This window comes from Rhinatrema bivittatum, chromosome 13, assembly GCF_901001135.1.
Source record: "Rhinatrema bivittatum chromosome 13, aRhiBiv1.1, whole genome shotgun sequence".
In the NCBI taxonomy this organism is placed as follows: Eukaryota; Metazoa; Chordata; class Amphibia; order Gymnophiona; family Rhinatrematidae; genus Rhinatrema; species Rhinatrema bivittatum.
Window position 1 is genome coordinate 51,483,199 of NC_042627.1, and position 27,864 is coordinate 51,511,062.

The window sequence follows — 27,864 nt, forward strand, 5'->3', positions numbered from 1 at the left end:
GATTAAGGCGCTGGGCGTGACACAAATACTCCAAGTTTTTATGGTCTGTGTAAATGATTACTGGGTGTTGGGCCCCCTCCAACCACTGCTGCCACTCCTCGAATGCAAGTTTGATGGCCAGTAGCTCTTTATTGCCTATTCCGTAGTTCCTTTCGGCGGGGGAGAACTTGCGGGAGTAGTAGGAACACGGCAGGGTTTTACCTCCATTGGACAGCTGGCTTAGAACGTCCCCGACTGCTACGTCAGAGGCGTCGACCTCCACAATGAACTGGTGTTGCAGGTCAAGGTGGCAGAGGCAGGTGTCCTGGAGGAATGCTTCCTTCAATTCTTGGAAGGCTCGTAGGGCCGTCGGTGGCCAGTGCTTAGCGTCAGCGCCCTTTCTGGTAAGGGCCATCAGTGGAGCTACCATCTGGGAATAGTGTGGAATAAATTAGAGATGTGTATCGTTTTTCGCCCGAAGTAGGAAATTCAACGAAATTTCCTACTTCGTTGGCATTTCGTTGTCCCCGAAACCCGAAATGAATTTTCCCCGACTTTCGGGGAAAATTCGATTTTCGGGTTTGCCTGGGGAGAGGGGCACAAATTTTTTTTTTTAAATAAAAAAAACACCCCAAACCACCCCAAACATTTAAATTAGCTAATACCCCCCCCCCCCTCCGATCCCGATCCCGATCCCTATCCCTCCCTAACACTTACGAAGATCCCTGGTGGTCCAGCGGGGTCCCGGCCTCCATTTTCCCTCCGTGCCCTCCATGCCAGTGCAAGCCGCGCGCCTCAAAATGGTGCTGAATAGTGAATAGCCCGAACTACCATGTCACAGGGGCTTTCGGCGCTATTGGTCAGCCCCTGTCACATGGCCATCGGCGCCATCTTGTGCTCCTATCATGTGACAGGAGCTGACCAATGGCGCCGAAAGCCTCTGTGACATAGTATGGGCAAAGGCTATCGGCGCCATTTTGGTTACTGGCAGCCGAAAACGAAATCGCTCCCGGACCCCTGCTGGACCCCCAGGGATTATTGGCAAGCCTTGGGGGGGTCAGGAGCCCCCTCCTGACCCCCCAAGGCTTGCCAATAATCCCTGGGGATCCAGCAGGGGTCCGGGAGCGATTTCGTTTTCGGCTGCCAGTAACCAAAATGGCGCCGATAGCCTTTGCCCATACTATGTCACAGAGGCTTTCGGCGCCATTGGTCAGCTCCTGTCACATGATAGGAGCACAAGATGGCGCCGATGGCCATGTGACAGGGGCTGGCCAATAGCGCCGAAAGCCCCTGTGACATGGTAGTTCGGGCTATTCGGAGGCGCGCGGCTTGCACTGGCACGGAGGGCACGGAGGGCAAATAGAAGCCGGGACCCCGCTGGACCACCAGGGATCTTCGTAAGTCTTGGGGAGGGATCGGGATGGGGGGGGGGGTTGTATATGTATGCTTTAAAACGTTTTTAAGTGCTTGGGGTGGGTTTTTTTTTAGCTTCGATTACTGATTCGTTTTTCGGCCCCGTTTTCGGGTTTCCTCGTTTCGTTTTTCGGAAAAACGAAACGAGAAAACCCGAAATGTACCACGAAGTACTCGAACCGAAAAACGACCCAGTAGAAAAAAACGAAGCACATCTCTAGAATAAATTGCCGGTAAAAGTTGCAAACCCCAGGAACCATTGGAGTGCCTTTACTCCCAGTGGTTGTGGCCAATCTTTGATTGCCACGACCTTCACACGTCACCTAGATAGAATTTTAGATAGTGCTGGGGAGGAGCCGGCTTTCGTGGTACATGTGGGCACCAAGCCATAGGAAAATGTGGGAGGGAGGTTCTGGAAGCCAAATTTAGGCTCTTAGGTAGAAAGCTTAAATCCAGAACCTCCAGGGTAGCATTCTCTGAAATGCTCCCTGTTCCACGCGCAGGTCACCAGAGGCAGGCAGTGCTCCGGAGTCTCAATGCTTGGATGAGACGATGGTTCAAGGAAGAGGGATTCAGTTTTGTTGGGAACTGGGGAACCTTTTGGGGAAGGGGGAGTCTCTTCCGAAGGGATGGGCTCCACCTTAACCAGAGTGGAACCAGATTGCTGGCGCTAACCTTTAAAAATGAGATAGAGCAGCTTTTAAACTAGAACAAAGGGGAAAGCCGACAGTCGCTCAGCAGCGCATGGTTCGGAGAGAGGTATCTTCAAAGGATACTAATGATGCTTTAGAATTAGGGCATCCCGACAGTGAGGTTCCAATAATAAGAAAAGTAGTCCAAGTGCCTGTAACTAAAAACTCACCTGAGCTAAAAAATTCTAACATCCCTATCAATTAAAAAGCAGAATGAAAATACAAACAAAAAACCAGCTTTGAAATGTTTGTATGCTAATGCCAGAAGTCTAAGAAGTAAGATGGGAGAATTAGAATGTATAGCAGTGAATGATGACATAGACTTAATTGGCATCTCAGAGACATGGTGGAAGGAGGATAACCAATGGGACAGTGCTATACCGGGGTACAAATTATATCGCAATGACAGAGAGGAGCACCCTGGAGGCGGTGTGGCGCTTTATGTCCGGGATGGCATAGAGTCCAACAGGATAAACATCCTGCATGAGACAAAATGCAAAATTGAATATTTATGGGTAGAAATCCCTTGTGTGTCGGGGAAGACTATAGTGATAGGAGTATACTACCGTCTACCTGGTCAAGATGGTGAGACGGACAGTGAAATGCTAAGAGAAATTAGGGAAGCTAACCAAATTGGTAGTGCGGTAATAATGGGAGACTTCAATTACCCAAATATTGACTGGGTAAATGTATCATCAGGACACGCTAGAAAGATAACATTCCTGGATGGAATAAATGATAGCTTTATGGAGCAATTGGCTCAGGAACTGACGAGAGAGGGAGCAATTTTAGATCTAATTCTCAGTGGAGCACAGGACTTGGTGAGAGAGGTAACGGTGGTGGGGCCGCTTGGCAATAGTGATCATAATATGGTCAAATTTGAATTAATGACTGGAAGAGGAACAGTATGCAAATCTACGGCTCTCGTGCTAAACTTCAAAAGGGAAACTTTGATAAAATGAAAAAAAATTGTTAGAAAAAAACTGAAAGGAGCAGCTACAAAAATAAAAAATGTGCAAGAGGCGAGGTCATTGTTAAAAAATACCATTCTAGAAGCACAGTCCAGATGTATTCCACACATTAAGAAAGGTGGAAAGAAGGCAAAACGATTACCGGCATGGTTAAAAGGGGAGGTGAAAGAAGCTATTTTAGCCAAAAGATCTTCATTCAAAAATTGGAAGAAGGATCCAACAGAAGAAAATAGGATAATACATAAACGTTGGCAAGTTAAATGTAAGACATTGATAAGACAGGCTAAGAGAGAATTTGAAAAGAAGTTGGCCGTAGAGGCAAAAATTCACAGTAAAAACTTTTAAAAATATATCCGAAGCAGAAAGCCTATGATGGAGTGAGTTGGACCGTTAGATGATCGAGGGGTTTAAAGGGGCACTTAGAGAAGATAACGCCATCGTGGAAAGAATAAATGATTTCTTTGCTTCGGTGTTTACTGAAGAGGATGTTGGGGAGGTACCTTACTAGGTTGTACGCCCTCACGGAGATCCAGTTTTGTGAAGACCTTGACCCCTTGTAGCCTGTCCAGAAGTTCTGGGATCAGAGGCAACGGGTACCGATCCCGCCAGGTAATGCTGTTCAAGCCACGGTAGTCTATGCAGGGTCAAAGGGACCCGTCCTTCTTCGCCACAAAGAAGAAGCCTGCTCCAGCCGGGGGACTTGGATGAACGAATGAACCCTCGGTCCAGGATCTCCCGGATGTATGCAGACATGGCTTGTGTCTCGGGAAGGGACAATGGGTAGACCCGTCCTCATGGTGGCGTGGTACCCGAGAGCAAGTTGATTGCACAGTCGAAAGGGCTGTGCTCCGGAGGATCTCTGCTCTCTCCTTGGAAAAGACATTGCTGTAGTCCTGATAGTGGGGCGGCAATGCCAATGATGTCATCTGGAGAGGTATCTGTGGTCGCGGAACAGCTGTCAAGCAAGAGGTGAAGCACGAAGGCCCCCAGGACGTCACCTGGATGGTTTCCCAACAGATTAAGGGAGAGTGCTTCCGCAGCCAAGGTAGTCCCAGAATGACCGGGTGCATAGATCTCTCCAGGATGAGGAATGAAATCTCCTCTACATGCAAGATACCAGTGCGTAGCATGAGAGGCCTGGTACGAGTATCGATGGTCCCTGGAAGAAGTCTCCCCTTAATAGAGGACACACGGAGTGGGGGTTGTTTGGGTTGAACTGCAATCTGGAGTTTCTGGGCCAAGTCCTTGAGAATGAAGTTTCCCCCAGCTCCTGAGTCAATCAGGGCTAGCATCTTGAACTCTCCTTCGGGAAGGAGTAAGGTCGCCGGGACAGTGCACGGGGAGACAGAAGTGGTATGACCTAGGGTTAGCTCCCCGGATGGCCCTAGGTCCGAGCGATTCCTGGACACTCGCTACAGTGGGCAAGGAAATGGCCCTTGCCAGCACAATACAGGCACAGGCCCAGGGACCGACGTCTTCTCCTTTCCTCCTGAGAGATAGGCCCCTGGCCCACCTGCATGGGCTCAGGATCTGAAGCTCCCGGCGAAGCAGAGGGAGAGTACCCGCTTCAGGAAGAAGTGATTGCGGCGCTCCCGGGTCTGTGAGCAGGCCTCCTCTCTCAGAACCGGCGTTGGATCCAGCAGTCCACATGGCCCGCAAGATCAATGAGATCGTTCAAGTCATCCGGGAGATCTCTGGCTGCCAACTCGTCTTGAAGCCTTGGGGAGAGGCTTTCCAGAAAGATGCTGTGCAGGCTGTCGCTTCCCCAGTTCAATTCGGCGGGTCAGAAGCCAGAAGTCATAGATTCAAACCAAAGCCAGGGATGAAAGCTGAAGACGGAGTCGTGGGATGGAGCCGGGTCGGAAGCCAGGAGTCAGAAGTCAATGCCAAAACCAGGAGCGGAAGCTGAGAATCTAACCAGAAGACGAAGCCAAGTCAGATGCCAGAAGTCAGAAGTCTAAACCAAACCAGGAGCGGAACCGAAGACAAAGTCAAGAACAAGCCAGGTCAGGAGCCAGAAGACAGGACGATCAGGCACACTGCAGCAACTAATAACTCAGGGAAACTGAGGAACCTCATTGCAAGGCAAAGGCTTGACCAAGCTGCAGGGTTTAAATACCTTGCAGCGTGTGATGTCATCTGGAGGTCATCCCTTTGATTTCCCGCGCTGGCCCCTTTAAAAACAGAGCCCCCCTCGCGCGCACTCCTAGGCGGCGGGGCCCAGCGTGTCAGGTCGGCGGCATCTCCTTCGCGAAGGGAGAGCCGCGGTGGCAGCCATGTTGGGCCTGGATAGCTGAAGATGAGTCTGCGCGGGCCGGGCTGGCCCTGAGGTAGGAGGAGGGACTGGGGCACGGCCCGGTCCCATAACACCATAATACCTGCAGAGTCTCTTAAAGCCCATATTTTATTATCATACTGAGCCTCACTCCAGGCCAAAGACAGACCTGCTTGTACTGAACACTTTCAGGACTCATAAAAGGAAGTAATGACTGATCACAAGATAGTGTCAACAGCTATTTTAAAGCGATATCACCCCTATTCTTGACCAATTATTATTATTATTTTTATCATCATGACATCATACAGAGACACAGGAAGGGTAATTTTCAAAGCAATTTCCTTGGGTGAAATAGTGCTTTACCTGTAGACAGTGCCAGATTTATGATTCTGCCTCCCCTAGGCACTGTGGGCACTGTCATCCTCTCACCCTCCCATACTAGGACAGCAGAGCAGAAGGTCTAAGGCGTAGCCTTCTTTGCTCTGCTGTATCTGCTCCATGCTCACCTCCTTCCTTCATATCCCTGAATGACAGGAAGAGATAGACTGGATTAAGAAGCAGAGTGGCTTCTCTTTGCGCCCTGCTATGTGCTCTGGCTTCACCCCTCCTATCCCATTAAAATAAACATAGAAACATAGAAATGACGGCAGAAGAAGACCAAACGGCCCATCCAGTCTGCCCAGTAAGCTTTGCACTTTTTAATTTTATTTTTTCTCATACTTCTGTTAGTCTTGGCTCTTAGTAACCTTTTGGTTCTATTTCCCTTCCACCCCCACCATTAATGTAGAGAGCAGTATTGGAACTGCATCTAAGGGGTAGATTTTAAAAAGCATTTACTCGAGCAAAACTGGTTTTTGCTCGAGTAAATACACTTTACTCAAGTAAGTGGGCTTTTCAAAATTGCTACAATATATGCCATTGAATTGTCCATAGGATTTACTCAAGTAAGTGCACTTTACTCGAGTAAATAGCTTTTGAAAATTGCTACGATAGTATGTCACATTTACATGCGTAACTCCTTTGAAAATGACCCCCTAAGTGAATATCTAGCTTAATTAGTTAGGGGTAGTAACCGCCACAATATGCAAGCTACACTCATGCTTATTTGTTTACCCAGACTATGTAATTTAGTCCTTGTTGGTTGTTGTCTGTATATAGATCCACTTTTCTTCATTCCCCCTGCCGTTGAAAGCAGAGAGCTTTGCTGGATAGCATGAAGTATCGGACTTTCTCCTCTGCCGTTGAAGCAGAGAGCTATGCTGGATATGCGTGAATTATCGGTCTTTCTCCCCTGCCGTTGAAGCAGAGAGCTATGCTGGATATGCGTGAATTATCGGTCTTTCTCCCCTGCCGTTGAAGCAGAGAGCTATGCTGGATATGCGTGAATTATCGGTCTTTCTCCCCTGCCGTTGAAGCAGAGAGCTATGCTGGATATGCGTGAATTATCGGTCTTTCTCCTCTGCCGTTGAAGCAGAGAGCTATGCTGGACATGCGTGAATTATCGGTCTTTCTCCCCTGCCATTGAAGCAGAGAGCTATGCTGGATATGCGTGAATTATCAGTCTTTCTCCCTTGCCGTTGAAGCAGAGAGCTATGCTGGATATGCGTGAATTATCGGTCTTTCTCCCCTGCCGTTGAAGCAGAGAGGTAGTGATATTTTACACTAGTGAATGAAATATTCGTGGAACTTGAGCTGCCACAATGGAGAGTCTTCATTCAAGACTTAACATGCTGCATCTCTGATCTCTTCAGGTGAAATAAAAAATGCTTCCTCTTCATGAATGACTTATAGTACATATGTGTCCACCATTACTCCCAGCTCAATTTTCCAATGTAAGACCTAATTCATTTAGGCTCTTTTACATTCTGTATCTATATGAAACGTCCTTGGTGAATTAGACAGACCCATTATTGTTACAAGAGTAACTGTTTTCACTGGCTGTAAATCTATGGGGGTTTCGGTCTTCTTAATAATTCCAAAATGCACTGGAGAAGTGGAAACCCAGTATTGAGGAACTTTTCCTTCGCTTCCTTCTTCACTCCTTAAAGTCATTGGATCTTCTCCATGGCTTGATTCTTTTTCCAGCAGTTACTCATGTGTTTGTGTTTGGCTATTTACTTGGCATACATTACTTAAAATGACCCTTATTTGAATGATGTGTGAATTTAATAACAATTTGTGTCATCGTTTGGAAGACACACAGAGGTCCTGCTGTATTAAAGTTAAAATGACCACAGGCAAACTCATGTACATGGCCGGAAGGAGTGGAGAGAATGAGACAGGATTTAAGGAAGCTGGAAGAGTGGTCGAAGATATGGCAGCTGAGATTCAATGCCAAGAAGTGCAGAGTCATGCATATGGGGAGTGGAAATCCGAATGAACTGTATTTGATGGGGTGAGAAAGGCTGATGTGCACGGAGCAGGAGAGAGACCTTGGGGTGATGATTTCTAACGATCTGAAGTTGGCAAAACAATGTGACAAGGCAATAGCTAAAGCCAGAAGAATGCTGGGCTGCATAAAGAGAGGAATATCGAGTAGGAAAAGGGAAGTGATTATCCCCTTGTACAGGTCCTTGGTGAGGCCTCACCTGGAGTACTGTGTCAGTTCTGGAGACCGTATCTCCAAAAAGACAGAGACAAGATGGAGGCAGTCCAGAGAAGGGCGACCAAAAAGGTAGAAGGTCTTCATCGAATGACTTATGAGGAGAGATTGAAGAATCTAAATATGTACACCCTGGAGGAAAGGAGGAGCAGAAGTGATATGATACAGACTTTCAGATACTTGAAAGGTTTTAATGATCCAAAGACAATGACAAACCTTTTCCGTCGGAAAAATATCAGCAGAACCAGGGGTCACGATTTGAAGCTCCAGGGAGGAAGACTCAGAACCAATGTCAGGAAGTATTTCTTCACGGAGAGGGTGGTGGATGCTTGGAATGCCCTTCCGGAGGAAGTGGTGAAGACCAGAACTGTGAAGGACTTCAAAGGGGCGTGGGATAAACACTGTGGATCCATAAAGTCTAGAGGACATGAATGAATGTGGAAAAAGATTTGCATTCACAAAAAAGCAGGGAGTAGCTTGTTTGTTACGGCGGTTACTACACCAAACCAAATAAGCCTGATACTTCACTTTCAATGCATATCCAGCATAGCTCTCTGCTTTAACGGCAGGGGAGAAAGACTGATGCTTCACACACATCCAGCATAGCTCTCTGCTTTAATGGCAGGGGAGAAAGACTGATGCTTCACACATATCCAGCATGGCTCTCTGCTTCAACGGCAGGGGAGAAATGCTGATGCTTCACTTTCAATGCATGTCCAGCATAACTCTCTGCTTCAACGGCAGGGGGAATGAAGAAAAGAGGATCTATATACAGACAACAACCAAAAAGGACTGAATTACATAGTCTGGGAAAACAAATAAGCATGTGGGTAGCTTGCTTATTGCGGCGGTTACTACCCCTAACTAATTAAGCTAAATATTTCACATAGATGCAGTTCCAACACTGCTCTCTGCATTAATGGTGGGGGTGGAAGGGAAATAGAACCAAAAGGTTACTAAGAGCCAAGATTAACAGATAAGTATGAGAAAAATATGTGCATAGCTTGCTGGGCAGACTGGATGGGCCATTTGGTCTTCTTCTGCCGTCATTTCTATGTTTCTATGGTGGCATTTCCCTGTGCCATAGCACACATAAATAATTCAAAGTTGAATTGCACAGCTCAGCCATAGCAAACATTATATTTCAAAAGTTCTGCTATGGGAAAACAGGTTGAGATCCACATTCTAACCTCTCTCATAGTGCTGGGAAAAGGTCCTGCATGAGACATATGCAAGTAGAACCTTTTTTTTTTTTTTAAGTGTTTGCTGTGTAGTCTTGCATGATGGTTGTCATACAAACCTTTTTGAAAGGTCTTTTTGACCTCATGAGGCCTCCCTTCATAAGAAAAGAATGGTTTGGACTTACTGAAATATTTATGAAGTTGACTCAGGATCACGAATAGGGGACAAACTTTGAATCCCTAGTTGCCATCACACAAGTTCATGTTGGGCATAAGTGCATGGTGCTTTGTGCACTGCAGTTATGAGCACACACTGATGCAATCCCATCCTCTTGTGTAAGTAGATTTTACATAATTTCACAATAGCACATAAATGTTTAAGATTTGTTAATCAAGTTTAATTGATAATTTGCAGGCAGACACCTAAATGTCACTTTGAATAATTTTTTTTTTCTGCTGACATTTGTTCTTTTGTTTTAATTCCACTGTGACAGTATTACCATTGCTCATTCCGAATGACAGGGGATGGCTGGCTCCTGTGTTGTGGACAGTATCAAGATGTGCTTATTATTGATGCAAAGACTTTGGAGGTTCTTCATACATTGAAGTCTCAGTCTTCAGATTGGGTCAGTTGCATGTGCATTGTTCATTCCACAAGGATTCAAGGTATGAACTCCAGAAACCATTCACAATAGTAGAATATTGTTTTGGGGATAGAAATAAAACCAAAGATGTAAACTGTCCATCTGGCTTATCTATTGCACAGTTTGAGCCTCAAAGGAGGAAATTTTGAAATGCTTGCCTAGTTGCATGGTATGTGTGCATTTTTCTAGCATGCATCTTGCAGTTAATGTTCAAAAGGAAGCCTACTGGGGCATTTCCCCAGTAGCTACCAAAGAGCATGTCCATACAAAAGGCACATGTCCTTTGCAATTACTATTTGTGTGGATGGCTGATCTGAGACAAAATAGTGGACATACATTTGGAAATCAAATGTATATGCTCGGTTTTTCAACCCCCTGCCTCTAATTCCCCTTAGGAATGCCTGTTTTTAAACCGACTAAAATTACATAAACTGTGAAATTCTGTGTTTATTTTTATCTGGTCAGAGGAGGGAACATTTTGAACAAGCAAGTCAATTTACCCAGATAAATGGCTCTACAAATTATTCTCAAAAGGACTGGAAATATTTCCATTCTTACAGCATTCTGTTTGCAAGAAAAAGCAAGACTTATACAATATTCTACCTCACTCTGTATTTATAGTGATCAGTACAGTTGTCACTGGCACAGATTTTCCCTCTTAATAATGCATGAGAAATTTACTTTGAATGTGTATTCCCAGTATGTTGTATCACAGCACAAGCTGTTTCAGGCTTTAACAGCCTTCTGCTTACAGATGTTAAGTGACATTTTGCTTGACACTGCGGAAAACACTGCAACTATCATTTTCAAAGCAACCTGTTTTAACAAGACAGTTTTCTTTTAAGCAGCACATTTGTAATCCTTGTCCAAATGAAGGAATGGCATAGTTGACTAATAAACTTTAATGACTGCCAGATTTGATGACTCTAGGAAGAACAAAATGGCAGATGGATACATTTCTCTGTCTTTCTTATATCTCCTTTCAACATTATAGACCAAGTCTCCAATTAAGTGCCTTTGGAACAGCACCCAAAAAAGTAACCAGTTTCCTGATTAAAGGAGTAAAAAAGACCTAGAAATGTTCTGCATGTCCCCTGTCAGTATCTAGAAGCCTAGAAAATATTTATAGCTTTACAGATTGCAAATTTGCAGAAAGTAGGAGGCACTGGTGCTTCAACTCTAATATGGTCAATTCACTTTGCAATCACTTTTTCCTTGCTTATAATAGATTGACATGTAAAACTGACATATCAATTAAACATATTTTTGATGAATGCAATTACTGATGCATTCTTTTTCTAACCTACCAAAGATGCACAGAGGAGGAATCCAATACCTTGTGCCAGACTAATTAATCAAATAATGTGCATTATACAAATCTTTTGCTTCCTTTTACAGAAGATTCACTGGTAGCAATATCAATCACCGGAGATCTCAATGTCTGGGATTTATCATCATCAGTAAATAGCATACAGGTCAGTTTGTTCAAAATGGGAAACAGTTTAAAATGACTGCATATTATTTTAAACCTAAATGGTTGTGTGCATTTGTTGAGAGAGAGAGACTCTTTATAAGGCCTTCCTAGTAGTCAACTATTTATATCACTATAGGAAGGCTAGCTAGTAACTTGAAGTGAGGTTTTGGTGGTAGTATAGGGTTTTGGGGCCAGTTTTACATGCAGAGTGAGACGTAGGAACAGCACAGTAGACTGTGGTAGAGAGTCCATCACGCTATGGCGAGAGAACATTGTAGAAATCTCATCTTTGTGTGACTATTCTCACTCCAAATGATGTCAAATCTTCACTGAGGTGTACTGTGCTGTTCCTACGTCTCACTCTGCATGTAAAATTGGCCCCAAACCCTCCTCCACCACCAAAGCCTCACCTCAAGTTACTAGCTGGCCCTCCTATAGCAGTATAAATAGTTGACTACTATGTGTGCCACCCCAGAGATGCTCTCAATCTCTCTCACCTCTCGTTTTCATTAATCCTGCCCAAACCCCTCCCTGTGATGAATATCTCACGTGCTATGGCGTTATCACAGGTGTTAACGCCATAACATACTTTGACGAATGATCCTGTTAGCTGGTTAACTCATCTCCTCCCAGTTACACCCCCGGAATGCCTTTAACTCAGTACCTGATTCACTTGGGGCTAGATTTTAACAGCCCTGCGCGTGTAAATCCTCCTGGATTTACGTGCGCAGGGCACTCGTGTGCCGGTGCGCCTATTTTGCATAGGCCACCGGCGCGCGCAAAGCCCCGGGACGCGCGTAAGTCCTGGGGCTTCGTAAAAGGGGTGGGAGGGGGCCTGTCCGAGAGGGCGGTCCCGAGTCCCCCGGCACTGCGGCCTACGCCTGCTTCAAGCAGGCATAACTTGTCCAACAAAGGTAGGGGGGGGGGGTTAGGTAGGGGAAGGGAGGGGAAGGTGGGGGCACGCGGAAGGAAAATTCTCTCCGAGGCCGCTCCGATTTCGGAGTGGCCTCGGAGGGATCGGAGGCAGGCTGCGCAGCTCGGAGCATGCAGGCTGCCGATTTTGCGCAGCCTTGTGCACGCCGACCCCGGAATTTATAAGATACGCGTGGCTACGCGCTTATCTTATAAAATCCGGCGTACTTTTTAAAGATCTACCTCTAAGGGTTTTCCCCAAAGATGCAAAATGAGAGAAAAGCCTTAATGAATCTAGCCCTTAGCAGGCTAAATTATAGCCCCCTAACTTATTAGAGGGCTAGAATTTATCCAGATATGTGCCCAAATATTAATTTAGCTGGCTAACTTCTGAGTTAGCTAGCTAACTGCTTTTGAATACAGGTCTCTTGATTTTTATCCCAATGAAAGATTATCAAGCAAAGGTTCACAAGTAGCACAGTTGTCAGTTGGCCACCATATGTCCAGTGATTCAGCATCAAGTGAAGTCATTGCCTGGGCAAAAAGTGAAACCTCTAAAATATTATCAGCAATTCTTTGCGACTTTTTTCTGTCTGCATGGTGAAGAAAACTCAAACAAAATTTTCTTACTTTTTGTTATTTGTTATTTTTGAGGGGGGATATTGGCAGTTAAAGTTAACTAAAGCTCTTATGATTGAACCACTCTCATTATTATGGATGTAAGTAAACAGGGGCACTGTGCCTACTGATTCTTGCTGGGACCTGATGTGTACATTACAGGGATATGGGTGTAAAGCAGGACTATGTATTGGGCAACTGAAGAACGAACACTAATGAGATTTTTCAGACTTGGAATAGGGATATTATAAAAGCTAACAGGGCTTTGAGTTCAGTTGGGAGGTTTGATTACCTATACATTCAAATTGAAGAAACTAAAATTGCTACTAGTGACTTGCAAAATTAATTTTATCCTTTAAATTACAAAGTCTTTATTATTATTGCAGCTTCTAATACATGAAAGCATAATGCATTCAAATTAGGACTTAAGGAGTTTGTTTTATTTAATATAATGTGATTGCCAAGTTAGTCCACTGCTCATTTTGGGCTAGATTTTAAAAGCCCTGCGCGTGTAAATCCTCCCGGTCCGGGGCGGGTCCGGGGGCGTGGCAACGGTTCAGGGGCGGGCCGGGAGGGTGGTCCCGAGTCCCCTGGCACTGCGGCCTGTGCTGGGGGATGCAAGGCGGCGTGCGCAAGTTACGCCTGCTTGAAGCAGGCGTAACTTGCCCAACAAAGGTAGGGGGGGGGGGGGATTTAGGTAGGACCAGGGAGTGGGTTAGGCAAGGGAAGGGAGGGGAAGAGGGGGGATGTGGAAGGAAAGTTCCCTTCGAGGCCGCCCCAATTTTGGAGCGGCCTCGGAGGGAACAGAGGCAGGCTGCACGGCTTGGCGCATGCAGGCTGCCGATTTTGCGCAGCCTTGCCGACGCAGGATTTTATAAGATACGCATGGCTACGCGCGTATCTTATAAAATACGGCGTACTTTTTAAAGATCTACCTCTTTGTTTAGACCTAACTCGAAATCTAGCCATGAATCACAATTTGCTCTCTCTTTTTTTTTTTTTTTATCCTTCTTTTGAAATAAAAAGTCTCTATTTTTCTTCCCCCTTTCTGCTCTGGGCAAATGTCCTACTTAACCTTCAGTAGGAAGGTCCAGTGCTTTTAGATCTAAACAAAATCTGAACTTTGGAATTTTTAGTTTTGTTCTAGTGGTGTGTGATGAGTGCCCTTTGTTCTAGCTGATCCTTCTACTGACTTAGTCTGATGCTTTCCAAAGTCAGTCTTCCCCCATGCAGACAAACCATCTGGCCATGTTTCCAATTCTTGCTTTTTTCCAAGGCACTCTAGAGTTTTGTTCAGGCAACAGTAACATCTTTCCATCAAATGTTTAACAGATAATATTTGCCTGTATCCCTGCTATCTAGTTGGCCTGATGTTTGCAAGTTTTTATTTGCATGTGTAGGAGAAGCGAAATGTCTACGAAACAGAATGTAAATCGTTGGACCTCAGAAAATGCCAAGCCATCCATTTCTGCAGATATACCGAAAGACTTTTATTAGTCATTTGCTCTGACTGTTGGAAGGTATGTCCCCTTTAGCCGTTGCTTACCCTAAAGAATAGCTGGCACTCATTAACAGTTTCTAGAACTGAGTTACAGTGCTGCTTCCGTTTCTCAGCAAAAATACAGTGAAGTGCAAGGAATTTATAGTCTTGCTTCAGTGTTACTAACCATCTGAACGCCAATGAATCGCCACTAGGCATTTCACCAGTTGCAAAAAAAAGCCCTCATTTTTCATCTTCTAAATTGCTGGGAAGAGATGACAGCATGCTGAGACCTTTTGTGTCATTCTGCTTTATTGTCATTTTTTCAAAAACATTTCCAGTGGCTTATCTAATTGCCTGAATCGGGCTTTTATTTGCGCAGATAATCTTCCCCTCACCCTGATACATAGACTTGGAAAAAAGTTTGGCCTGCTGCTATGGGTGTGCATGGTAAAAAAAAAAACAAAACAACAACTTTATTTTGGGGGTTTTTTTTTTGCTTTGTTTGCTAATTATGTTTTTAATTTCATGTCTGTGTTTTAGCATGCTGTAAAACTATTGAGCACACTTTAAATCACAGAAACAAAACAAAACAAAATTGTTTTGGGTTTTTTGTGTCATTTTGAGAAATGACACAAACTGAAGCAACGAATGTTGTGATTTCCCTGTCATTTAAAAGTAACTGCACAAGTGCATCCATTGTATTTGTTTAGTTCATATGTTGATGCAGACTTTTTTGTGTATTGGATTTAATTTTATGAAACATTATTTAAGGGTTCTCTCCTGCAGATAATTTCCACTGTCTACAGAAGTCCCTTTGAGTTCTGGATTTCTTCCAGGTTTCATTTTTAAAGCAGAAGGCTGCTGTGTAACTGGCATCCTGTGATTAACATTGGCAGGGCTCTGTGAAACCGTAAGCTGACTTCTTCAACAGGGCCTTACAATTTAATTTAATAATACCCTGGGGCCCAATTCATAACTTTTGGTTTTCCCCCATTTTTTTAGGCATTGAAATCCTCTGTATTTGTAGAAAAAAATTGAATAGGGCTTTGAGTGAATAAGCTTGCATCATAAATATTAAAACAACAATCAAAATAGCAAACATAACAATGTAAAAATGTTCAAGTGTTATGTTTGGGGGTACAGTTGGCTTAATTTACTGATTTTTCCTTTCTTCTTATCATTTCTGGTTTTAGGTCTTTGATTATTGTGATTTCTCCTTGTTGTGCACAGAAGCAAGCAGTAGTGGTCAGTCCTTTGCTGGTGGAGAGTTTCTAGCTCCAAATAGACTCATCGTGTGGACAGAGAGCGGCCATGGTTCTATCTACCAGCTGCTTAACAGGTGGGCTCAGATGGAAGCCGTGGGCTTTTTTCAAAATTGAATTTTTCCCATTCTGTGCCTCTGGAAAAACAAAATTGTTTATTAAATAAGACTCAGTGGTTGAAAAATCCAGGTACAGGATGAACTGTTGGGAGGTTTATTAAAGATGAGCCCTATCTGTCACACATGATCACAACCCAGAACAAAGCCATTTTGGCACCAAAAGATGCAGCCTGTTTGGTAGCTTTTTAGTCTTTGTTTAACACAGTAGGGGGTGAAAGAATAAGATTAACCATGTAGAACTTGAGCAGCTGGCCCTAGGATTTCAAATAAGAAACCACTTGTAATTAGGAGGTGCACAGAAAATATTTTCAGTTCGGTTCGTAATTTCAGTGCAGTTGCCATTTTTAGTATTTTGTTTGGTTTAATAATTTCTCAACAGACTGCTATTGTAATGAAAATCAAAGAGGTTTACAACTTAAAATAACAGGGAATATATATTTTGTTCATTTTGGTTCCCAAATTCATTCATTGAATTTTGTAATATTGTTTCATTCATTTATGTTAAAGTCACTGGGAGAAGCAATGCATCTTATTTTGCACTCTCTCCAAGTTTCATGAAACTTGCAGGTGGGCATCACTAGCAGAGGGGACAGCAATGCAACACACCAAGCGTGGGGAAAAATAACACCAACAGTGACATGAACAGACTGACACTCTGAGAGAGAAAGCAGCACAGTGAAATCAATACCCTGACACCCCAAAATATGAGCATAGAGCAGCAACAGTGACAGAGGAGAGGGTATGACTGCAAGAACAGTGCTGTCAACTCCCCAAGACACTGGGTGTGGGGCAAGGCAACAAGAAGAGTTGCATCAACTTCCCCAGGGACAAACTGCAGAGTGATGCAGCAAGAAGTGTGGCAGCGATACAGCAAGGCCCTTAACCAAGAGAGAGGAAGAGCAGGAGGGGAGCAGTCCAGGTAGCAAAGGTGGCCTGACAATAGGGATGTGCATTCGTTCGCAACGAAATAGGAAATAGAGACGATATTTTCTATTTCGTCACGGTTCGGGGAGCGACAAAACGATAAGAAAACCCACAAAATTTCATGTGGTTTTCTTATCATTTTTGGGGAGGGGAGAAAGGGCACATTAAAAAAAAAACAACCCCAAACCCACCCCAACCCTTCAAATTTAATTAATTGCAACCTCCACCCTTCCAACCCCCCAAGACTTGCCCACCCCCCCCCCCCCCCTCCGAGACTTGCCGAATGTCCCTGGAGGTCCAGAGGGGTCCCGGGCATGATCTCCCCCTCTCAGGCCATCGGCTGTCACTAATCAAAATGGCACCGATGGCCCTTTGCCCTTACCGTGTGACAGGGGCTATCGGTGCCATTGGTCAACCCCTGTCACATGGGAGAAGCAATGGATGGCCATGCCATTTTTTAAGATGGTGCTGGCCATCCATTGCTACTACCATATGAAAGAGGCTGGACAATGGCACTGATAGCCCTGTCACATGGTAAGGGTAAAGGGCCATCGGCGCCATTTTGATTAGTGGCAACTGATGGCCTGAGAGGGGGACATTGCTCCCAAGACCCCGCTGGACCACCAGGGACTTTCAATAAGTCTTGGGGGGGGGGGGGGTCGGGCAAGTCTTCGGGGGGGGGGGGGGGGGGGGGTTGCAATTAATTAAATTTGAAGGGCTGGGTGGGTTTGGGTTTTTTTTTTTAATCTGAAGGCTTGGGGCAGGTTTAGGGCATCGTTTCGGGGGCAGACGAAATAAAATCAGCCCGAACTGCAGGAAAACAAATTTCCCGCTGTGGGTCAATAACACATCTCTACCTGACAATACAGCAAGGCACTGAACCAGAAGAGAAGCAAGGCATAAGGAGCAAGCCAAGTAGTTGCAGGAAAAGTGACAACTGGCAACAGTACAGCAAAGTAATGAGGTAAACAAATATGAGCATTATTTCATTGTAGCTGTGCACTTAGTCCTCAAGCCACTCAAATGGAAATTCAAGGAAACCCAGCAGAGGGAGCTTTATTTTAAGGAAGTAACAAAAACCCAGATGACCAGCCTCTGTCACATTCAAAAAAACAACTCAGAAACAAGTGACAAATAAAATCTTATAATTATTCAACTTCTTATTGTTTCAAAAACATTCAGCACAAAAAAATATTGAATTGTTGGCATCAGAAACAGGTGCAACCCTGTCCACTCATTAAGTAGGGCAAAGCATCATATGTTATCAGCTGCTAACTCATTAAGTCCTAAAGAGTTCTTTTACATTTTTTAAAATTTCACCTAAAATCTTCCTTCATCAATGGCATGCATTTGAATATATCTGAGTTACCTTAAGGAAGACCAAATTTTCCACCAACTTTGATGCCAGCCATGAACAGTTTATCACTAATGGTGGTTAAACTCAAGGAGAGCCTTACTGAAGGAACTTCACATTGAGATTCCACTTATGGTGTTTCTTGTATGTATGGTTCCCTGATTTGTCTGTTAAGATATACCGTACAAAAGTCAGTTTTGGACATTTATAGTCATGAACAGAAGGCATTCTGATTGGTGGGTAGAAAAGGAAATGCTGAGCCACCTTGTCCAGGTCATACAAGAGCACAGACTTGTGTGTCCAGTATGCTAATAGGTCTATGCTGACGATCTTGATGAGCTTTCTAAGGTACCACTTGACTGCAATTTATGTATGGGGCTTGTTTGCTAGGGGGAATTCTGGTCTCTGTTGCCAACTACTGAAGCTATAATCTGTAGCAGGAGAACCTGATATGTGGGGGCCACAGGGATTAGGATGATGTCTTTCATGCTTTTGCTGCTGCTTTGAGTAGAGGATGGAGTCCCCAAACTAGCATCAGCTCCCTCTGATACTAACAGGTTAAGAACATAAGAACATAAGAAATTGCCATGCTAGGTCAGACCATGGGTCCATCAAGCCCAGCATCCTATTTCCAACAGAGGCCAAACCAGGCCACAAGAACCTGGCAATTACCCAAACACTAAGATGATCCCATGCTACTGATGCAATTAATAGCAGTGGCTATTCCCTAAGTAAACTTGATTAATAGCCATTAATGGACTTCTCCTCCAAGAACTTATCCAAACCTTTTTTGAACCCAGCTACACTAACTGCACTAATCACATCCTCTGGCAACAAATTCCAGAGCTTTATTGTCCATTGAGTGAAAAAGAATTTTCTCCGATTAATCTTAAATGTGCTACTTGCTAACTTCATGGAATGCCCCCTAGTCCTTCTATTATTCGAAAGTGTAAATAACCGATTCACATCTACTCATTCAAGACCTCTCATTATCTTAAAGACCTTTTTCATATCCCCCCTCAGCTGTCTCTTCTCCAAGCTGAAGAGCCCTAACCTCTTCAGCCTTTCCTCATAGGGGAGCTGTTGCATCCCCTTTATTATTTTGGTAGCCCTTCTCTGTACATTTTCCATCACAACTATATCTTTTTTTAGATGGGGCGACCAGAATTGTACACAGTAGGTGTGGTCTCACCATGGAGCGATATATTTATTTATTTATTTTTGGTTTTTATATACCGGAAGTTCCTGTATAATATACATATCACTCCGGTTCACAGATAACAGAGATAACTATCGCCGGGATGGCGGTTTTCATGGAACATAGTAAATATAAAAAAACATAGATATAGAGGCATTATGACATTTTCCGTTTTATTAACCATTCCCTTCCTAATATTTCCTAACATTCTGTTTGCTTTTTTGACTGCTGCAGCACACTGAGCAAATGATGGAGCCTACCAGTGTTTGAAAGATGATTCTATGCTTTCCCTCTACTGATGGCCTTTCAAAGGTCAATGTATTCTGCAAAATGCTGAGTCTCCAGAATTGTAAAATGCATCCACATCTCTGATATCTTATGGGAAAACCTCTCAGGATCCTTTAGTGCTGCTGCTTAGGCTGGGGTCGAGGGTGGAACAGGAAATAAAAGGACAAGGGCATCTCTCATGCCTTTGACTGCCTACTTGACTGCTACTACTCATCTAATAACTATTTTATTTATTTATTTATTTATTTATAAGTTTTATAGACCGTCATTCAGAATATACCATCATCACGGTTTACATAAATAAATAATTAATTTAAAACATTTAATGAAATAAAACTAAATGCAATCTTAATCAATAAAACAGTTATCACAAAATAAAATAGAAATAAAACTAGATGCTCCAAACCCCCCTCAGCTACTAGATTTTAATATCCCTTTCCTCTAATTCTTTAAATCCTTCATATGATTCATCTGAATCTGAAACAAGGAGAGCTATGCTGACTTTAACTAATGTCCTCTTAATCTTCTCCGACTTCTGCTGCCACTCTCCACTGAGTCTGCCTTCTTATGCCCTTGCATAATGCCAACAATGGAAAAAGAAGCAGATAACTGCTGTTCCAGCTCCATAGTTAACCATGCATCTCTAGCAAGTTTTCCCCTCTTAAAAAATTCCCTTTTGAGCCGGGTAAGAGGGCTTCTGGATCTCATACTCTGCCTCTCATCATCGCCACTGCTATATATGCTGGCCCCAGATCTTTCTGGAGGAGTCCCTTTTACTCTCTTACTTCCATGTTTGCCTATTGTTGCCAATGACATGATAGAATTTATTAAAACAGACCACTAGTGAGTAGGGACTCTTTGTATTACAATGTTTGGTACACCCTAGCATAGACACACACAGATATCAAACCAGTCAGTCACTTTTGCTCTCAAACAGAGAAAGTGAGTGAACTGATGATGTTTGCTAAGTGACTATTTACACTAACTGCCCAATATTCAGTGCCACTTAGCCAGGGCCAACAGGAGTATAGGTAGACCAGGTGATTCAATGACAGAGTTGGAGGTCAAGATGGCATTTTTGAATGGAGTGGCAGTGAGACGAGACACAGACAAGGTACAGATGTGAGAGAACAAGAGAGAGAGAGCGAGATCACATGATGCTGTGATGTCACCGCCTATGAACTTATCAGATTAAGTGGAAGCATTTGAATATTTGGCCACATTGAACAGCTGCTGTTTAGCTGGATAAATATTTATCCAGCTAAATAGTTATCTGTCTAAATGGTGGGTAGGATGTGGACATTCAGGGGCATGGCTACTTATCCAGCGATATTCAGACTTATCCAGTTAAGTTACCTGGGTAAGTTTGACCTGTTATTAGGGATGTGAATCGTTTATCTGACGATTGAAAATATCGTCCGATATTTTCAATCTCGTCAGATATTTGGGGGGGGGGGGGGATCCCTGATATCGATAGGAAACTCCATGATTAATTTTGTGGGTTTTCTTATCATTAGGGGGGGCGGGGCGGGAAGAAAGGGCACTTAAAAGTAAACCAAAAACACAACCTGACCCTTTAAAATTAGTTCTTTAGTATCCCCCCAAACCCCCCCCCAAAACATTTTTAAGTACCTGGTGGTCCAGTAGGGGTCCCGGGAGCGTTCTCCTGCACTCGGGCCGTCGGCTGCCACTAATCAAAATGGTGCCGATGGCCCTTTGCCCTTTGCCCAAGAGCACTGGATGGCCCACGCCATTTTTAAAGATGGCTCTGGCCGTCCATTGCTCCTACCATGTGACAGGGGCTGGCCGATGGCACGGATACCCTGTCACATGCTAAGGGCAAAGGGCCATCGGCACCATTTTGTTTACTGGCAGCCAACAGCCCAAGCGTGGGAGAATGCTCCCGGGACCCCCACTGGACCACCAGGTACTTAAAATTTTTTTGGGGAGGGGTTGGGGGGGTCTGGAGGGTTGGGGGATACTAACAAACTAATGTTAAAGGGTTGGCTGTATTTTTGGGTTATCGGCTCGGCGCAGCCGATAAAAAAAAAAACCCAATGATTGGACCGCGGGAAAAATAATTTCCCGATGGTCCACGAATCCGATACCAGAACCGATTCTGGTTCCAATTCACATCTGTTATGAATAAGGTCAAAAGTTAGCTGGATAAATGTATCTGGCTATCTCTAAGTTATATGGGTATATTCAGTGGTATGACTGCACTGCTGAATATCCAGCTAATTTTCTTAGCTGGATAATATATGAATATGAACCTCTAAGAAAAAGTCTAGTGAAAACGTCATACACAAAAAATTTTCACTGGCACACTATTTTACAGAGAAACAGGAGACTGTCCCTAAGTCACTGCAGGGTACATGCTGCAAGAATCAGACCATCTTTCTGTCTTTATCTTTCCTGTGTAACAATATTAGCAATAATGGTAGATTTACCCTGATGGTACACATTTGTAACTTTCTCACTGCATGGTAGCTGCCCAAATCACAGCTAGGCATAGCATCGGCGAGTTACTCTAACAGCACATTTTGCTTTCTCCTGTAAACGCTTTTGTTATTATTTTTTTTACTTTAAGATTTGAAGCAAGGAGCTTCAGAATCTCTGCCTTCTCTCTTTGAAATCTAACATAAGAAGGACTGAACAGAATATCACTGCTCAAACTACTCTTAGTTTTATTTTCATCTAAAACAATTATGAAATCATGATCTGCACATGTCAGCTGGGATAGGCTAGTTGAAAAAATACTGAAATATAACTGTTCCTGCTCCTTCCTTGTCTCATCTCCAGAAGGCTCTGTTCTGTATGATTTCAAATCCAAAAAATATATTGGTTTGCTTCCACCATAAATTTTAATAGAACTAAATCAAATGAGCAGAAAAGGATTCAGATATTTTTGAGGACTGATCCAAACCTAACTAATAAACGACTGATTTGTCATGTTTTTCCATTTGGAGTGAAAAAAATGCATAACCCTATATGTAATTAACGCAACAACTTTTGACTGGGAGAATCTAATACTTTACAGTTTTGTTTTACTAAGATGAATATTCAAAGTTTGATTTTCTTTTCTTTTATGCAGTGGGCTTTCTAAAAGCATTTATCCTGCTGATGGAGGGATGCTTAAAGAAACTGTTACTCCTCAGTTACTCTGCTTCACCAATGTGACCAAAAATAAGGTAACATGAGAGTAATAATGAAGTATTCAAAACAGTGATTTGTATGTGGATGCATTTTTCATCTAGGTAACAAAAATAAGTCATAAATATTTAAGCACCAAATATTTGAAATCATTTTGGTTGTAATGATACACAAAATCTAATATATATATTTTTTTACTTTTCTGTATTTATATTTTTTTAAACTAAGATATATTTAAAATGGTTTAACATTTGAAGCTGGAAAATGGTCCTGTGTTGCAACTGTAATTATAATTTTTTAAAGTGTTTATAGAACTTTGCACAAAAGGGTTACATTTTAAAAATGCTAGCACACCAATATCAGGAGAGACATGCGTGGCCATGTGTGTATCTCCTGGTATGCGTGGAAGATAAAAAGGGGTGGGCCGGGTTTTGGGGGGCAGAGGCAGCCGGGAAAGCATGTCCCGGCAGCTGGCTGGCCCTCGCAACTTACTACTGCTTGGGATAGCAGGTAAGCTTAAAGGCAAAAAAAAAAAAGTAAGATAGAGGGGTTTTAGAGTTCGGGGTGGAGAAGGGAAAAGGGAGGCAGGGTAGGTAGGGGGTTAAGGAAATTCCCTCCCAGTCCGCTCCTTTATTGGAGTGAACTGGGAGAGACCTAGGGAAAGCCTCTATCACTTCTCCGCACGATTTTTACAAAATCCCCTTCCCCCTTTGTGTGTGTGAGTCAGCACCCGCGCGCACATGTGCGCGCAAATATAAAATCAGGCATGCATGTGTGTGCAGGTAGTAGATTTTAAAACATGAGCACGTTGGTGCACGCATGTAATAAAATCGGCGCGTCCATGTGCGTGCATCAGAACCGCGCGCACATAGACACTTGCGTGGTTGTTTTAAAATTTACCTTAAAATGCTTAACAGGTACCATTTTTTGCAATGACATTAAGGGAGGTTTCATCCCTCTTGTGCCACATTCAAGAGTTTGTTTTTTTTCTAGGGATCCAAAACAAAGGTGCCTACACTTGGCCACGTATCTTGGCCTCATGTATAGTTCTGTTCTTTGTTATTATGTGCAGACCTCTTTTAAATTATAAAGAGTGCATTTAGGAAATTATAAACAAGTAAATGACTGAATTGCATGTACAACTCAAGTAATTGCTCAAAATTTTACTTTGTTCAGTTTTGGAACTATAGCCCTTCTTGTATAAAAGGAGGCGATCGAGTTGCTTTCACATACTTGCTGAATTGTCAGGCTAAAATTAGATTTATATGCCCAAAATTATATCACAAAAAAAACCATGAAGGTGGAAAGCTATGGGTGTAGTCCATTTGTAGAGAATTAGTTGACACATAAACTAATGGCTTTCCTATTATGTGTTGGCATCTTGCAAGATCCATAAAGATCCTGAGCATCATAGTTTAATTTCTCTGTACAGTGAATATGTAAAATGTTGTTTTGACCAATCAACTGCACAGAAATCATGGAGCAACTATAGATAGACCTCCTCATGTTAAAATGATGACTTTTATCTTCATATAAGAGGCACTATAAGATAAGTAATTGCAATCATTGCATACTGTGAGCTGGCCTCTGCACCATAAACATTCCTCAGAGAAGTTGCAATAAGGAGATGGGCTAAGGAAAGCAGTGAAGAGGATCCTGAGGAATGAAATGGGATGTCTTTTGTGTTGTTGAGCTGGAACATTAAGTAGCAAGTTTCTAGTAGTTGCAGATTGTCTGATATTACTTAATTTTAATTAAATTTAGTATTTCTGTTCCACCTTTCGCGGCAGAGCGGATTACAGTATGATTATTAGATCAAAAGCTGAGGGATTACATTACAAAGGCTGTTTCAAGGCAAGTTGCAGAGTGGGAGGTTGGGTCAAAAGTTAGGGGGGTTACATTACCGTGAAGTAGATTATATTGAGGTACATTGCATTGAGGTAGATTAAGCTAGAAGTTAGAGGAGTTTTACAGTAATGACATTATATTTCAGTGCAAATAGGGCGTTACGTTGCTGGCAAATTGCATGCAATGTAATATATACATAAATCAAGGTCTTTATGTAGGTCAACGTTTTGAGTATCTTTGTATCCAGGTTATTGAGTGTTGTAGTTTTTATGTGATTAACCACAGGTAATCAGGAGAATACGTGTTAAAGTGCATCAGTCTGTTAGGTAAACAGCCATGTTTTTAGTTAGTGCTGGACGTCCAAATAGTCGGTCATTCTTTGCAGGTCAGGTGGAGTGCATCCCATAAATCTGGTGCTCTGGACCTCTGAATGCTCTGGACCTATTTATTGTGGTATGCAGGGGTTTTTTTTGTTTTGTTTGTTTTTATTTCATTGATGAATTGGTTTGGTTTCATTTTATATCTAAAGTATTTGTTGTGTCTATTTTTTGAGTGAATTCTATTTTTCAATAGTGTACACTAAAAACTGGCTGCCAGTCCCACCAACTAAAGGGTAGATTTTAAAAATTTGCAGGCTCTACCCGGCACACACACGGACACGCGTTTTTATAACATGTGCGCACCGGCGTGCAAGGAGGTGCACATTTGTGCAACCTGCATGCGCTGACACCCGTGGCCTTCCACAGTTCCCTCTCAGTCTACTCTAATTTAGGAGTGGCCTAGGAGGGAACTTCCCTACCCCCTATACTACCCCCTATACTAACCTTCCTACCCCTTCCCCTAACCTTCCCGCCCCTAGCCCTATCTTAACCCTCCCCAAAATCCTTGTCTTACCATTTGTCCCTGCCTCAGATAATCTTCACTGATGTCTACTGTGCTGTTTGTACCTCTGACTGTGCATGTAAAACTGCCCCCTAAAGCCTACCCCACCACCAATACCTAACCATGAGTTCATAATGCCCCCTTTTACAGCGGTATAAAAAGTTAACTTATATGTGTGCCTCCACAGGGGCTCGCTCTCCCCTCTCCCTTCCCCTTCTCTCCTCTCTCCCTTCTCTCTTCCTGGACTGCAATTTGCAATAAAAACATTTTCGGCCAGTAATGCATAACTAACGCAGGCACAACACAGTGAAAAAAGGTGTAGTTATTTCCGGCGTTAAAACCTGCATTGCTGTGTGTTACTCTATCAGACGCCACGCTAACTGACCCTCATTTCCATTTACTCCACCCAAAGTCCTCCCACTTGAATACAAATTTAAAATTTGCATATGCATTTTGCGTTGCGGTATTTATCTCATGCGTTATGGCGTTATTGCCTGTGTTAGGGCCCTAACACGATTTGATAAATGACCCTCCAAGTTTACACTATAGAATATTTTTATACTTAAGCAGGCCGATGCAATATCAGCTTGCATAAAACGGGCACTCATGACTGAGCACCCGCTCTCCCAGCACGTGCCCAGCCATCTCTCCTGGGCGCCCGATGCATTATGTAAATAAAGAGTCGCACTAAAAAGGAGGTGCTAGGGAGAATTGTGCATCCCTAGCGCCTCCTTGGCATCAGGCGTGCAGAAGAGATGGCTGTCAGTGCGGGCTTAGAAAATGGATGCTCAATACGAGCGTCCATTTTTCCCCGCCATCAGCACAAGATACCAGCAAAAGATACATGGCCTAGATGGTTTGTCTTGTGTGTCTATATTGGACGCCTTGAATTTTTTTTTCAAGACTTTTATTTTAACTTCAATTTTTCTTTTACCAGTGAGCCCTTGAGCGTGGCATAGCCTTTACACCAAACCCAGGCTGGCATAAAATTTGCTGCTTTGTAATGGACGCATTGGCCGCGCGATACATTTTTTGAATCGCAGGGATTTGCTAATAGCCTCATCTACATGGAATTTACATGTGATGAGCACTATTAGCTAAGCGCTCGACTGGTCGCGCGTTTTGGATGCGCTAATCCCCGTATTGCATCTGGGGTTATGGATGCACATCTAAAATGCTCATCCAATCACGTGTTAAACCGTGCTGCAGCACATGGTATTGCATTGGCCTGAGGGAGGCTTACAGTAATATATTATATTTTTTTTTAACTGAAAACCTTTTTACTGTGCATTCGTAGAGTAGAGCATAATGCAATTAGGTAGGAAAATTTTATAATAGCCCATGAAGGGCTGAAGTCCACATAGAGAAAGTTCATACAGGCTTCAGCCCGAATTTTCAAAGTGGACTTGTGTGTGAAAAATTAGTGGGTGTATGTGAAACCCAGTGTGGCATAAGCATGTACATCTAGTCCTGCTTGGGAACAAGTGCAAATGTGTACGCATACATTTAAGTGTATACTTTCGAAAATTGAAACGTGCACATAAATGTTTTCTTCTTCCCAACTGAATGCCTCTTTCTAATACAAAGGCATTTTCATGTGGGTGGACATATTTACCTACATAAAAATCTTTGAAAATTGTGGTCGGTATTGTTTAGGGATGTTCGCTCCAAGTTTGCCCAAGTAAAGGCTCCCGACTTCCTAACCCCCCTAGCTAGGTAGCATCCCTTATACCCTATTAGCCCTGACCCTTCAAACCCTGCTGACTAGCTCTGATTTTTTTATTTTAAAACTGACACGATATCCATAGCAGACGTTACGTGGTAGGGGAACCTGGCACGCATTTGTGCACATAAATACTTATGAGTATACCTCAGGTTACAGATCCAGAATGCCCAAGCCCAGCCACTTTTTTGACTTCCTGATTTGTCTGCATACCAGGAGATACACAAGTACTCATGCACCTTTTAAAATCCGCACTGCGCACGCCTGCCTAAAACACGTGTGTATCTCCTGGCTTTTAAAATCTACCTGTAAGGGCCTAATTGTAGGCAACAGAATGAGAATTAGAAGCCAAGATGTCAAATTTTGATCCTTTATTGGAAACTTGGAATCTTAAAACCGCCCGACTCAGGCCAAGTTTCGCCCTCTGTCTAAGGGCTGCATCAGGGGCTCTTTTGTATCATATAACATTCATGTAAATGCAGATGGAGTACAAAAAAATGAATCATTTCTGTTCAGACCCGTGAAGATACCTGTTCGTGAGTGAAGCAATCTATCACATGCAGCTCATGTGAAATCTAGTGGAAAATGATTTTTGTGACCCAATGGGTACATGTTTAAAGCGACATCTGCAAGGAGACCATTGATGCATTTTTTTGTACTCCATCTGCATTTACATGAATGTTATATGATACAAAAGAGCCCCTGATGCAGCCCTTAGACAGAGGGCGAAACTCGGCCTGAGTCGGGCGGTTTTAAGATTCCAAGTTTCCAATAAAGGATCAAAATTTGACATCTTGGCTTCTAATTCTCATTCTGTTGCCTCCACGGCGTTGGTAGACAGCCTTCCTTGTTGCTTTCTCAACCCA

The 27,864-nt window shown here is 43.3% G+C and overlaps 1 protein-coding gene across 1 annotated transcript in view; it reads left to right on the forward strand.

Annotated features, from left to right (window-relative positions):
* The window catches only part of WDR72 (WD repeat domain 72), a 340,497-nt gene that overhangs the window by 82,154 nt on the left and 230,479 nt on the right, over window positions 1–27,864 (forward strand). The window contains exons 5-9 of the mRNA XM_029574500.1: window positions 9,611–9,782; window positions 11,159–11,235; window positions 14,165–14,284; window positions 15,441–15,586; window positions 22,487–22,583. Coding sequence (XP_029430360.1) covers window positions 9,611–9,782; window positions 11,159–11,235; window positions 14,165–14,284; window positions 15,441–15,586; window positions 22,487–22,583 — 612 coding nt within the window. The remainder of the gene's footprint in view (window positions 1–9,610; window positions 9,783–11,158; window positions 11,236–14,164; window positions 14,285–15,440; window positions 15,587–22,486; window positions 22,584–27,864) is intronic.